Here is a 14,735-nt window from a genome sequence, read left to right as displayed (position 1 = left end):
AAACATGAACAATAGTTTAATATTTGTTCCGGTTGAAATATATGCACTAGGAATAAAACTGTACATTGATTTTAGACTCCAAATCTAGCTGAAGTATAAAACAGCACATAATTTGTGAGTTCCTTTTCATTCCATATAGCTGTTTAATCTGAAGGAGCAAAGGTCTAAATAGCCAGGCTTTATAAAATCACTTCAGGGACTATAACAACGGCTTACACTGCTGCAGCTAACAGAAGACCCTCTCTTTTGAAAGAAGGAATAAGCAAACTAGCTGTTTCCATTGCCGAAGAAACACCATTTGATAACTTTCAACCTGTCTTTTCCGGAAGCTGTTGAGCCGCTAAAGCTGTATATGCTGAAATGACATCAACAGCCATCTTCACTTTTCCCCATGGAACAAAAACATTCTCAGTGTGGTACACTGAGGAAAATGACAGATATTGAAACAGCAAAATCCCTTTTCTCCTACCAGCACAGTCCCAGCTTCAGGGCAATCAATTCCAATCAGGTCTCCTAGTCCTGACTCTATGGCGTCTGGCAGCAGAATGCCAAGGCTAATGGTGCTAAAGAAACAGTATTGCTGAAAGAGTAAGCATCTGAACTTTTTACTGCTCCCTAGCATTTCCAAGCCACTCACAAAAAAGAAGGTGATTTTCATTTTGAATAAGTTTAGAACTACAGAAAAGTATTGTGTCCAAAATGACTTCTATTCGTGTTTTACTTACTGCTGCCTTCGTCTGTGAAAAAGCATCCCATGCTGTGGTTAAGTCTGCACAAAGAATTCAAAGCAAATTCCTGTTAGTTCAACCATCACTTTCATGACAAATATTTTGCATAGCTTAATAACATTTTTAAATGCTCTCCTATGCACAGTTGTTATTTTTTCTTTGCATGCATAATTACTTGACACTGTCACTTTAAAGGAACAACAGGAGCATCCTTTTGGTGCGAGCTGGGAAGCACACAGAAGTTCATGCATTAACTTTTTATTTGCAAAGGATAATTCCGCCCCCCCTCCCCCCGCCCCAACTTAGGGCGCAATGCTATCCAGATAGCTGTCAGACTCCGAAATTGGAGGCTGCTGATTATCCTGTGCTGGGCAGCTGAAGCATGGAGGGGATCCTCTCCTCTGTGCTTGAGACACCCTGCATTTTTGCCTAGATGGGCGATTTTATGTAGGTGCAGTTTCAGGAAGGGGGAAAAAAGGGGCCTGTAGAATCAATAGGAAATCGTGTAAAGCAGCTTCCCTCCCTGCCTCCCTTTTTGCCCTCTCCGTGCTCTGTTTCTGAGTGCGAAGATGTAGCTGGCGCAGCAAGAACCATGCCACCTATGGGGGAGTGGTTTCTGGGCTCTGAGGGCGGAGCCTTGGTTCAGACCTTAATTCCCAGAAACTGAAGACTCTTATGGCCTTCTAGACAGTGTCTAGTGGCCATAGGATTGCTCCCTGACTGCAATGATGCTCAGTGCAAAGGATAACTGCATAATAACACACACTATTTAAATTAGATAGCACATAAATAACGACTCCCTCTATCTCAACATTATAGTACCCCGGCTGCTTATAAAATAGATGCTAACAAAAAGTACATAATTGAGTAGTCAAAATAATTACTTTCACTAGGCAACTTATTTTCCACTAGTTGTAGGATAGCTGCAGACAACTTAAAGGTCTTTTGTTACAGAGCGTTAAACTTCCATTAAAAGATATACCAATTCCTTGTGGCAATTATAATTGCAGTTTTAACACTCTTTAATCCAGTCTTTATTGAAAAGTTTGCAAGTGGCAACTTGAATGCAAATTAACAGAAGTTGGGAGTAAAGAAAGAATGCTGACACTTTGTGGTCTGCTCTGGCCACTTTTCCTCAATCACTAGCCATTTGTGTTCCAACACAAATTTAGAAGCCACTATTTTATGTGTGGCAAATGGCATAGCATAAGCAAATGCAGCCAAATTTTAAAGAGACTCTTGACAAAACTGTTTTCACAAAGATAGGTAAGAACAAAATAAATCCAAACCTCTGATGGAATCCCTGTTCTGGGAGGACCTTGGATTTTGTAAAGGCATCTCATTCAGTTTGTTGCTCCACATCCTGTCACTTCACCTTTAGCACAAACACAAACATTCGCTGAGGAATCAAAGAAAATAAAAGTACATAAGTATATTCAGTAAGAAAAAACTATAATTTTTTCGTTTATAAGTGGAAAAAGCTTGATCTAAACCTGCAAAATGTGTTATCTCATTTCCCCCTTGCATCTGAAATCCAATGAGTATGCTGCCTTGAACATGAAGTTTCCATTTCGCTAGGATGGCTCAGCCATTGGTAGACCTATCCTCCTCAAATGAAACCCTTTTATAAGAAAAAGTTGACATTCAGACAGCAATGGCCGTCATTGCTGGGAGTCGTTCCAACATTATCTATAAAAGTATTATTACCTTCCCAGGGAAGGTCCCCCGTACTTAACTTCCTATGAGCTGAGATGACTTATGACTCAATGTAGACTGAATTCACTCCAGCTGATGGAGATGAAGGCAGGCTATAGGTCCCACCACAGTGTAAAAGCAGATTGTCCAGCTGGCTGTCTTAAGGCAGAGGACATGGTACTCTTCCTAGCAGAGTGCCCATTGTACGAAGAGCTGAGAAACAATATCTTGAGCCCTTAATTGTTGGGTTCAATTATATCTCCTTTGCAAGCATAACACTACTGGCAGGTACAGACTATTACACGTCATATAGGACTGCCAAGTTTGTCAAACAGGCTCTGGAGAAACGAAAGTCACTGGCAGCCATAAAGGACTAAACTTATTAATATAATATATCAGCAACTATTGTCAGGATTACAAGATGTTTTAACCTGCTCTTGTTAGCCATTTTATTAACACTTTGTATTTTGGTATTACCTCTGGCGTGAGGAGTATTTTATTATGTTCCTGTATGCGCATGGCCTGACTGGCTAATAAGCAACTGTTGTTGTTGTTGTTGTATAAGAAAAAGTGACCACAGGATCAGATCCCACAGCCTCCAATTCACATGACAACTTTCTTTCAATACTATGCCACTACTCCAGGACAACTTTTATGATTATCCTTTAAAAAATGACTTGCAACTAGATTTCAAGTTTATCTGTGGATTGTACCACAAATTCACGTTTATGGCTTTGCCTACAGAGAAGGAAGCTCTCTGCATGTGCTCTGTGACACTGATTATACAGTTAACACATTTATTCGGCATATGACAAATGAACAACTATAGAATCAAGTGTTAAGAATCAACATACCCTATTTCTTCGATTCTAAGATGCACTTTTTTCCCCATATAAACATCTCAAAAAATGGGGTGCGTCTTAGAATTGTGGGTGTGTCTTAGGTTTTTTTTTTCCTGTTGGTGGTACTGAAATTAGTGTGCGTGTTACAATCAATGGCGTCTTACAATTGAAGAAATGCGGTACTTCAAAAAGCCAAAATTGGTAACAGGTTACTCAATTTTCAAACCTTGCACTCTTCCTCTAAATCATCCCTCTACGTTTTAGAATATGAAATTAGAACATCCTAACCCACCTACACCATTCAAATCATCAATCAGTAAAGAAAGCATACCTGGATCAAAACATAAAATGAAAGTTACTTCTAATTCATGGGCAGGCAATCATTTTTGGCCCAGGTGCCCAAATTCCAATTTGGGAAGGGTGACACATTCCAGCAGCAGGGCCAATGACAGAGTAGGTGGAGCAATAGGTGGATGTAATTTCTGCCAGCTTGGACATTTTCCAACCAACCATACAACACACAGCTCAATTCTATGCATCTCTACCCAGAAATAAGCCCCAGTACAATAGGTTTCAAGCATAAAAAGACCACCTCAATTCTACATATGTCTATTCAGGATTAAGAGCCAGAAACAGAACACAGAAGTAAAACACATAAATGAACTTTTAAAACACATGCCTCTGGTTTCCATACTTTCACCTTACAGGACTGGTTTAAATGCCTGTAAATGTTAACAGTATATAAAGAGCAGGGTATTTAGAATTTAAATGCCTTTAAATCCCCTCTTATCATTGATCATTTATGAGTTTCCTTGCACCGTACTGAAGAACAACTATTTCTTCAGCAGGGAACTTCCAGTTTTTATGTCCTCAAGCAGTGTTTCCTGCACAGGGCTGGAGGGAAAAGGGGGCCTGTGGAAGAAGTTCACAGAGTGGATGGGGAAACCCCACGGGCCAGACCGGAGTCTAATCCTAAAATGCAGACAGTATAGGAGTATGCTAATAAGACTTTTTTTGATGGAAATTGAGGGGACAAGAGAAAACAAGAGTTTTATAAACATCAAATTGAGCTCACTATACAAAATGTTCACAAAGCCCAATTCAGCAAATACAGACACTTTATAAATAGGGAGAAACTAACGCAATACAGCATAGGCAGCAGTTAATTCTGGATATAATTCAGTAGATCTCAAACATCATTTATTATCCTCTTTCAAATTAACCTGGGTCCAAAGCTGAGAAACACAAATACAGCTGGAAAAGATGCAGGAACGGGCAAGAAAACTGAACTGCTGCGGAAAGGTTTCAACTTTTGGGCTTTTTAGCTTAGAGAAAAGTTGAGGGGAACACTGTTAAACCAATGGTGTCCCATGCCAATAAAAGTCAATGTATGTGGAAAAAATGAGGAACTCGCCCTGTGCTCATCACAAAGTACCTTATGATTGACCATGGACTTTGAATTAACAATATCAAACTTGCCAAGAATACATTGTGATAATGCCTAAACATTTCATGATATGGATCCCCCTCACATTTACTCCTGTTTGAGTTTTTAATTTTTATCTTTTTCACTTATGAACAAACAAGGGAACATTCCCAGTGATAAATGTAAGGTCCCAATGAAACTGAATGACAAATTTATATTGTAAGTATGTAAACACAAAGCTAGGAGTAAGTGTGTTCCCAATGTAATATGAAATCCTGTAACATCTCTTTAATATACATGCAAATAGTTCACTAGAAAAATCTTCTTTGTTTAAATATTTTAATGTATTTTACACTGCCCAGAGAACTTGTTTGGTGAGTCAGGTAGATTTTCCAAGGCTTTTATTTGTGTAAATAGACATTTTTGAAAACTGCATAAATGTCTATTTACCTGGGGGTGGGGGGAGGAAAAAAGAAAAAACCCCAAAAGTTCCTGGATTTCAGGGAAAACCCATGGCTTGGCTCACATATGTAAGCCGAGTCAGGATTGCCGCAGAAATCAAGTTTATTTCCCTGCAACAGACATCCCAAATTACCAATCCGAATATGCTAGCCTTCCCGAACCTGGTGCCCTCCAGATGTGTTATGCTGTATATACACTGGAATTACTGATTTCTTCTACAATTTGGTATGCATAAATGATTGTGTATTAATTGCTTATATACATATCTTCAAATTAATATTCATTCTACTCTTTTCATACAATATATATTGGTAAATTGTAGATCTGTACGGTTCCTTGCACCTTGTGTGGTTTTGTTGAATTCTAATTGGGGATCCTGTCATTTTTACCTTCATGGGAACTACAACTTACATCATCCCTAGCAGCATGCCTACTGGGCATGCTGACTTGGGATGCTGGGAGTTGTAATCTAACATATTTGGAACTGCACCAAGTTGGAGAAGGCTGCAATAGACAATACTGACCTAGATGGACGAACATTTTGATTTTGTGTAATGCAGTTTGATATGTTCATACAATCATAAACATAAAAAGCTTACATTATAAAAGCTCAATTCCCTGCCTTTTAATGAGATTTGTTTGGTTGGTTTTTACAAAAATCCAGGTCATGAGGAAAAAGCTTAACAGTACAGATCATATTATCAGACTGCTATCCAACATTTTAAGAGACTCCATTCCTTATAATTTAAATGACAGCTTCAGGTATGCTGTGCACAAATAAATGCTTGATGCAATATAAAAACAGAACAACATACTAAACCAAACAGAGGAACAAAGAACAAGCCATGGATTAACTTGGGGTTGTTTAACCCGGAACAGCCCCAAGTGCCCCTGTTTGGATATAATGGAAACAACTCTTAAAGGCAGCATTAGAGGCTTGTTAATGAAAACAGGAAGCAGGCTGCGCACAGCTCGGACATGAAGTACATCCCTGCAACCTGTGGGTTAATTAACCCATGATTTGCTGCCAGACACTGCCATTATGTCCAAACAGATTCATTGCCTTGTGTATTTAAAGCATTCACTGCTCTGTCTAGATTGCATAGAAACATGGGAAGCTGCCTTACAAGGAGTCATAGCATCGGTCTATCTAACCCAGTACTGTCAACATTGACTGGCAGTAACTCTCCAGGATTTCAGGCATGATGGCTTCCTAGCCCTACCTGGAGAAGCTGGGGATTGAAACTGGAACCTTCTGCATGCAAACCAGGTGCTCTGCCACTGTGCTACAGTCCTTCCCTATTTGAATATTGAGTGCCCAAAACTGGTTGTGTTAATCAATATAAACTATCTTTCCATTCCTATTAAACATCAGATTGGCCAAATAAGAGACTGTCCTGATTTGATAATGGTTAAGGAATGAATGTAGGCAAATTTCACACACACATTCTTCCCTCCTCCTTTGGCATGGCAGTTTAGCATTTCATCCAAACCCAAACAAACAGCAGTTACTCTTGTGATTTAAGAAAGTATACAAATTTCAAACTGTAGTTTATGAAGCTATCTTCTTAAAAAAAATAATTAAGATAAACCACAATTTAGGGTTCAGAAACAGTGCTAAATTGTGGTTATTTGAAAACAGAAATGAAAACTTCCAATCTCCTCATATCCGTGGTGGGGGAGAAGAGGTAACAAAGGGGAACATATGAGCCTGTAGCTCACCCAAACACATTCCCATAATGATAAATCATAATTATTGTTACAACCAAACAAGACCACTATCTTACCTGTGTTGTATCTTTGCTCCTACGCAGACCACACTTAACTATGGTTGGGTTATCTTAACCATGCTTAAAGATAATAGCCAAACACCTAAACTACATGGCTAAGGATTAGCCACAAGTCATGATATGAAATGAATGGCCTGTTCAGAAGACACCTTAAACCACGGTGGTTAAGGCTTTTTTGTTAACCACCATGGTTTAAGGTGTCTTCTGAACACAGCCTATGACTTGAAGTAGGCGTGGAAACTGTGATTTGATCTTACCATCGTTAGCATTGCACCCAAACCTAGAAAATTATGGTTAAGATGTTTTCCCACTTCTCCAGCCTCTTTTTTTACAAGGTGACAAATGTCACCCTATACGTATCCCCCAGGAACTGAACTTCGCTAAACCATGGCTGGCACTAACCATAGTTAAGCATTATGTCTTTACTGGTTTTTCACTGGAATAGGTATAGCAATGGTAACTATATGAAAGGTCTCCTGCTCAGGAAATATGATAGCAGCACACATAATACATATGACAGTAATGCCTTAAAAATGTAATACATACCATTACATTTGAAGTGGCAAACTATGGTTTGCACTTGCCCTGCAAAGCAGGGCTGAGACAATACAACCTCAAAACTACTTGATGTAAATCATACACTCTCAGATAAAGAAATATGAAGACGTATGGGATGCAGTAGTTGAAAGAACGAGATCACAGCCACCCTCTTTAGAAATTTGCAAAGACTTCATAGGACAGAACACAAAATTAACATAGCATTTAAATATTGTGCACAGAAAAGAAAAGTTGATAAAATTTTATGCAGGCAAATAAGTCTCTACAAATGTAGCCTATAAGAGTAAAACTGAATACCTAACCAAAGTATTGACAAGCAAAGACCCTAAAAGGTTCATGTGTCCTCCAGCAGGCTAATTTTCAAGAAAGTTTATACATTCATGAAGGAGATGCCTGCACCCAGTCTATGAAAATACAAAGGTCCTTAAAAAGCACCACAGAGATTTCCTAAAAATGATTCAAGTAACACATGCCTCCTTCCCCAACTCACTGTTGAACAGCTTAAACACTTAGGATATTCATCCCCATTCTTATCTGCCACAAGCTATTAATCTATAAGACTATAAACAACTCCTTTGAACCCAGTTTTCAGCATCAAGAGAAACTATTTCTCAGGCACCAAAGACCTCAGGTTGCCTACCCCTATGTTGCAATACATGAAGGGCTACACCTTTGGTCCATGTGGAGCCTACTGCTAATTTCATTGGACAATCCCGGAGAGGTGACAAATGAGATGGATAATGATAATAAATTTATAAAATTAGGAATAAAGGTGTGTTTAGACAGAAAAAAAGACCTCCCATGCTGGAAGTTGTAGCCTTTTTGCTATCTAAACATGCATAGAATTGTGCCCTAAAGGGAGCAAGTAGAAATAAATTGTCACCCCTGTCCCAAAAGACAAAAGACAAAAATCTTGCAAGGTAATTTAGGCTGAGACAGTGAGTAACCTAATGTTACCCAAGGAATTTCATAGTTCAGCAAGGTTTGAACCAGAGTCTCCCGAAGGCAAAACTAGCATATTAACTAGTATACCTGAGATTTCTCCATTAACCACATGTCTCCACCATTGCACCTTCTCTCATGTATATCCTACATGGTGTATGTTTGCTTTGTTTTATCTTTGGAAAGTGACACAAGCAGATAGTCATTATCTCAAAAACAGATTCCACAGCAGATGAAAATGGAATACACCCAAAGTTTTAAAAATGTGAAACTGCTGGTTTACTGGATGGAAAAAGTAACTTGTCACCAAAATCCAGTCCTCTAATTAGGAGACCAAAAGCAGTCAACTTAATATCAGTTTTTGAACAAGGAACAGGAGGGGAAATTCTGGAAATTACAGGCAAATCAACCTAATGCCAGTTCCTGGTAGACTGACAGAAAGCATAATTAGTGATATAATTATTAAGCATACAGAGGTTTCACTGAAGAAAAATAAAGATGCTTGGAATTTCCTCAGGATGCTAAATTATAGGTGGATGGAATAGTCCAGTAGACTATTTGGACTTCCAAGAGACTTTTGATAAAAGTTCCTTTAATATCAGTCATCCAAAGAAACTGATTCATAGTAGAGTGAGGACAGTCAAGAAATAGTACTACTCACACATACAACACATAATTTATGGAATTAAATGCTCTAAGTATAAAAATGTAATAAATAAATAAATAAATAAATAAATAAGTGATGGTGGCTTTAAAAGGCGATTAGACAGGTCCATCAACAGCAATTTGACATGGTAGCTATACAGAACTTGCATGTTCAGAGGCAGTATACTACTGAATACCTTTTGCTAAGGAGTAACAGCAGGTAAGTTATTGCCTCTAACAGGACCATCTCTCCTATGAGGTAGAATCAGACTTCCCTCAGTCTCTGCAGCCACCTTGCCCACAATGAGGGCCTTCAAAGACAGGTACTGATAGACAAGATCGCCTGTAAGAATAAAAAGGTGGAAGGCGGGTGCTCCCACCTTTGGTGGCACAACATCTTGCACGAGCCCTGCCTTCAAATCCTGCTTGTGGTCATCCTGAAGCCATCTGATTGGCCACTATGAGAAACAGGAGGATGTACTAGATGGCTTTTTGTACAGATCCAGCAAGCTCTTCTTATGGAAAAAGTTTAAGTGGGAGATCAATGGGACATAATAACAGCCCTGTACAGCTGTACACCTTCATGCAAGCTGGAGTCCTGTGCTATCAGTGTTCCAGCTTGCAAGTGCTCACACTATTTGTGGACATCAATGGAAGGAATTACCCAATATGTCAATGTTGGGGGCAGGGTTATGTGGCATGGCCCTGCCCAACTTATATGTGAACAGACACAGCAAGCTGAATGCTCAAATGCCCTCTCATCCAAATACATATTCTACACAAAAGCAAACCCATTTTAGTATAATGCATGTGTCCTTAGCCCAGTGGTTCTTAACCTTTTTTGAGTCACGGACCCCTTTGAAAATCTGGTGAAAGCTATGGACCCCCCTCCCTAGAAAAAAGCACATAAGCACATAAACACAACTTGGCATGCAATTAATATACTTTATTTTATTGAAAATTGATTGCCTCATACACTGTATGACATACACAAAGTATGAATAAATTGACTTTCACAGACCCCCTGAAGCCCATCCGGGTTAAGAACCCCTGCCTTAGCCTGTCAATTCCTTGGAATAAAATACCAGTCTTGTTTATTTTGTGCTTATATTATTCTGCACAAGTACATGTGCACACGGACATCTGTGTTGCATGTGTGTGTATGTACACACACATACACACACAGAATCCAAATGGCTTAATAAGCTGAACCCAGTGAATAATAAATCACTGTTAAAACGCCACACTTTTGAGCCAACGCGTATTTCTTCTCATTAGTTTCTTTAACGTTTTTGCATTAGTTACATTTGGTGTCTGTTTTTAACTGTGGCAGTTATTAAGCCTGTCAATTCCTTGGAATAAAATACCAGTCTTGTTTGTTTTTTGCTTATATTATTCTGCACAAGTACATGTGCACATGGACATCTGTGTTGCATATGTATATATACACACACACACACATATATATACACACACACAGACACACACACACCACTCTGAATCCAAATGTCTTAGTAAGCTGAACCCAGTGAATAATAAACCACTGTTAAAACGCCACACTTTTGAGCCAACGCGTATTTCCTCTCTTTAACGCTTTTGCATTCGTTACATTCGGTGTCTGTTTTTTAACTGTGGCAGTCAGTTAGTATGCCGTTCTGTATTCCTGGGCCATAATGGCCTGGAACAAGGGACAGCGCTTCTAAAACGGGCACCCAAGCCCTAAGGGAGAACCGTCTCTTTAAACCAGGAAGAAGCGAGTGACAGCCAGGGCGAACTGCAGTGGGGAAAGGGAGCGTGGAAACAGCGACCGGGGGGGGGGGGGGGGGAGGGAATAAGAGGCTGAAACGCCGAACCGGGCTCCTTGAGGCGGGGGGGGGGGAGGAGGAGAGGCGCAAGCGGGCTCGAGCCCCCCGGGAGCGGGGAAGGGTCACCCCCTTCGCTTCCCTCCCCCGGTACAGCTCTCCCCTTCCCCGCCTGAAGCTCGGCCTCAGGGCTAGCGCCAACCAACCGACCCGCCTTACCTGTCCTATCGCCGCCTCCCTCCTTTCCTCCTCCTCCCCAGCGGCGGCTGAGGTTGCCGGGTCATCCCGCAAGGCTTCCGGAGAGGGCGCTGAGGCGAGACGGAGCAGCAGCGCGGCGGCCCGAGAAGTCGCCTCAGCAGCAACGCCGCCGCCAAGCCGGCGCCATTACCGGCCAACAACTGACACACAGGCACCGGGGAGGAGGGAGGGAGAAGAGCAGCGGCAGCGGCGGCGCGCGGTAGGGCGGGAGCCACCCCCAGAAGTCTCGCGAGATATCTGAAGCCGAGGGAAGTCTTCGACCTTCCAAATATGGCGCAGCTCAAACTCACCCCCGCCTCTCGTGCGTGGCGGACATCTTGAGTGTGCCTAAGCGATATAACACCCCCCCCCCCCCTCCTCCTCCACACACACCGCGGGAAGGACTTCGGGCCTCAGAGTGTTAAATGCTTAGTGGAATGTGTGTCTACTCATTTTTCAGGAATTGTTGGAAACTCTTATATGAACATGTTCCCCAGGTAGCCGATGGCTCATTGAGGGGAGGGGGAGTAGCAAAAATAAATGACAAAGAATGTATCAGAAAGAATGGAGATTAAATCAATTTATTTCTGAGTAAACCAAGGCTTTTTAAAATGCTGCACCCTAGTCATAAACATCTTTGCTGACAGGACGTGCTCCCTGAGAAGTGCTTGCAAACGTGCATGCAGCATGCAAGCTTATTTATTCAGAAATATCACAGCGTTCAGTGAGACATACCCAAGTAAGCAAGGGTGCATCATTTTGTAGTATTAGCATAACCTCTGAGCATGGTTGGGTGTGGGCAGGAATTGTTCCAGGGGTGGTGATGGGGGCAGCAAAGCTACACAGTTTGTGGTTGTAATTCACAGCCCTAATGCACACTGCTGCAACACACCTGTGCATTTTACCTTGTGTGTGCTCTTGTTTTTTTGCTTAGCATAGCGTTCTGTGACATTTAGAAGTTTAAAAGGAGTAGAACTGAACAGCACTAATACAGAAGAGTGTTATATTCAAGAAGTATCATGAGCTCCAAGAAAACTTCCTTTGGTTCCCCGGGAACACACCCACCCACCCAACAACACACACCCCTAAGAGAAATGGGGGGAGGGAACAGTCTTGGATCCTAGAGCATTTCTATACCGCCCAATAGCCGAAGCTCTCTCGGCGGATCACAAAATAAGTCATATGCCAGGTTTATTGCAGAGAGGATGTTCTGGGAAAGTGAGTGTCTGGCTTCCAGTTAGACAGTATATTGGAAGCTCCAGCAGGACTGTGTGAGTCTTTCTTTTCATGAGTATCTCAGCTCCATAAAAGCTGGTTGATTTGTCCAGCAAGGATAGACCCCATTTGTGGTATCAGTGGTCTAGCCAGCAATCAGAAAACTGCCTAGTGGCTGCACCCATCTTCTTAACAATGCTACCGTATTTCTTCGATTCTAAGACACACTTTTTTCCCATATAAACATCTCTAAAAACGGGGTGCGTCTTAGAATCGCAGGTGCATTTATTATTTCTTAGAATCAAAGCTTTTTTTCTGTTGGTGGTACTGAAATTAGTGTGCATCTTACAATCAAAGAAATACGGTAACTTCCAACTCAAAAGCCCAAGGTGGTTGGAACCAGTCAGCCTATTCCAGACTGGGCCGGTGCCAGACTAACCCTAACCCTAACCCTAACCCTGGAAAAAATAAGCACAAAACTTGAAACTGCTAAATTTATTTTAAAGTGCAAGAAATACGTCATGCCAATTATAGCAAACAAATTGGAAAGGAACGTCTATGGGTCTAAAATGCATTGTTTAATAGGAATATCACCTCCAAATCATCCCCCCCCAACTCACACACGCGTGCACAGGCACACTCAGCATCACTCACTCCGAACAAACACACGCATGAACACATGCATTCACTCAAAGACCCCATGCACCCCATTCACCCACACATACATTCTCTCTCTCTCTCTCCCCTGGGCACGTTCCGGAAGTCCGAACGTGGAGCCGCCCCACCCCAGCATCCCTGGCTTTGCTTTGGCTGGGCGGGCGAGGAGCACCATCTCGCCCGCCCAGGCCCAGCTGAATCCTTGGGCCGGGCCGGCTCACAGCCAACGTGCATGAGTACTGTGCTGCGCCCAGCGCCCCTCTTAGCTTGGCACTCTAGGCAGCTGCCTGAGTGGCCTCTATGATAGCACCGGCCCTGATTCCAGAAAAGTTTTGTTTGCATTCTTGAGGACAAAAAAGTAAGATAAGAATAGATTCAAGTTGTTCAACAGGGTACCAACTACCATGATGCTCTAGGGGCCACTGTGGCTGTACATCAGAAGTAGAGGGTGGGGTTGTCATAGACTACAACCCCAGCCTCCCTGACCATTGTAGATGGGAGTTGACATCCAAAACATCTGAAGGGCACCAAGTTGGGGAAGGCAGTTCTAGAGAGTAGCAGTGGAATCTGTGGGGAGTGTCTTTAGGAGTGGGAGGAGAAATGAGTATGCTTGATCAGGTTTTAGGGATCTAGAAGGGCCTGGACTTTACTTTTCCCATTGTTATCAGTCATGTTTTACATCAGCTAGATGTGCAACTTTTGCATGACTTGAAGTTTGAACCGCAGGGCAGAATCCAATGCTGCCCAGCCACTAACAGAGCTGGCTGCCAATTCTGGTCCATGCTTTCTGATCTTTAACCACTTACCTCCTCCTCCTCCTTATTTCATGACTGCTAAGTTTACTCAGGAGTCTTTGGTGAGGGACTTTCTCACAGGTGTGCGCAGCATGAGGTGCTGTTGCAGCTCTCAGAATGGAGCTAGTTTGGCATGGAGGAGCCTGGTCATGCTGCTGCCTGCTACTACCTCTTTGCCTTATGAAGAGGCGCTTCCACCAAGACAGTTAAACTCAAGGGCACTTCTCCGCCACTCCTCCTATCCTGAGCCTTGCCCGTGTGGCTAGAAACTGAAAGTAGGGCTAGGCAGAGCACAGCAGATGCTGTTGCTACGATCAGAAAGACATTATGACTGAAATACATGGGAGGGACAGTTGCACCCCCCTTGCCTCTATGAGTGGATGTCCATGCCTCTGGGGAGTTTTTGCATACTAATAATGCAACAAATGTGCAGTTCATGTTTACTCAGAAGTAAGACCCAGTGGGACTTACTCCCAGGTAGGTGGGTTCATGATTGCAATCCCAGAGCAAGGATCACCGCCTGTGGCCCTTCCTTCCTCCCTTTCCTTATATTACAAACTCCTTGAAGGTTCTTCTCCACCTTCTCTTTATATTGAGAATATATCCATTTGGGGGCATTCACAACATTAATCTGACTGCCACCATTTTGGACATTCACTGTAACAGATGCTGTGCTAAAGCTTTTCTATGCCAAGAAAAACTGGATTCTGAAAAGTTATGTATAGCTGCATACAATTATTTTGCTTCTACTCAACATAAGGACAGACAAAGAGCTGTGTAATGCACCCCAAAACAAAACAGAACATGCTCTTCTTGACCATTGGGAATTGTGCTCTCACTCTTCCTCCAGCCAGAGATTTCATAACTTCTTCACAAGGACTACAAAATAGTATTAATTTAAAATGAAAGTTAAAATTCCTAGGATGCTTGCGTCTTCACCCA

General features: G+C 41.9%; 1 protein-coding gene across 8 annotated transcripts in view; it reads right to left on the bottom strand.

The window, feature by feature from the left end:
• The window catches only part of CEP350 (centrosomal protein 350), a 104,082-nt gene extending 92,782 nt beyond the window's left edge, over nucleotides 1-11,300 (bottom strand). For 7 of the 8 annotated variants that reach the window (XM_063134385.1, XM_063134427.1, XM_063134420.1 and 4 more), the window contains exons 1-3: nucleotides 11,110-11,300; nucleotides 2,018-2,127; nucleotides 726-769 (exon numbers count right to left, since the gene is read on the bottom strand). In XM_063134385.1, the coding sequence (XP_062990455.1) occupies nucleotides 726-769; nucleotides 2,018-2,090 (117 nt within the window). In that variant the 5' untranslated portion in view covers nucleotides 2,091-2,127; nucleotides 11,110-11,300. The remainder of the gene's footprint in view (nucleotides 1-725; nucleotides 770-2,017; nucleotides 2,128-11,109) is intronic. The other variant, XM_063134395.1, reaches the window with a different exon arrangement.
• Between the last annotated feature and the right edge of the window lie 3,435 nt (nucleotides 11,301-14,735).

Source organism: Elgaria multicarinata, chromosome 1 (genome assembly GCF_023053635.1).
Source record: "Elgaria multicarinata webbii isolate HBS135686 ecotype San Diego chromosome 1, rElgMul1.1.pri, whole genome shotgun sequence".
In the NCBI taxonomy this organism is placed as follows: Eukaryota; Metazoa; Chordata; class Lepidosauria; order Squamata; family Anguidae; genus Elgaria; species Elgaria multicarinata.
This window is presented reverse-complemented; position numbering and strand designations above follow the sequence as displayed.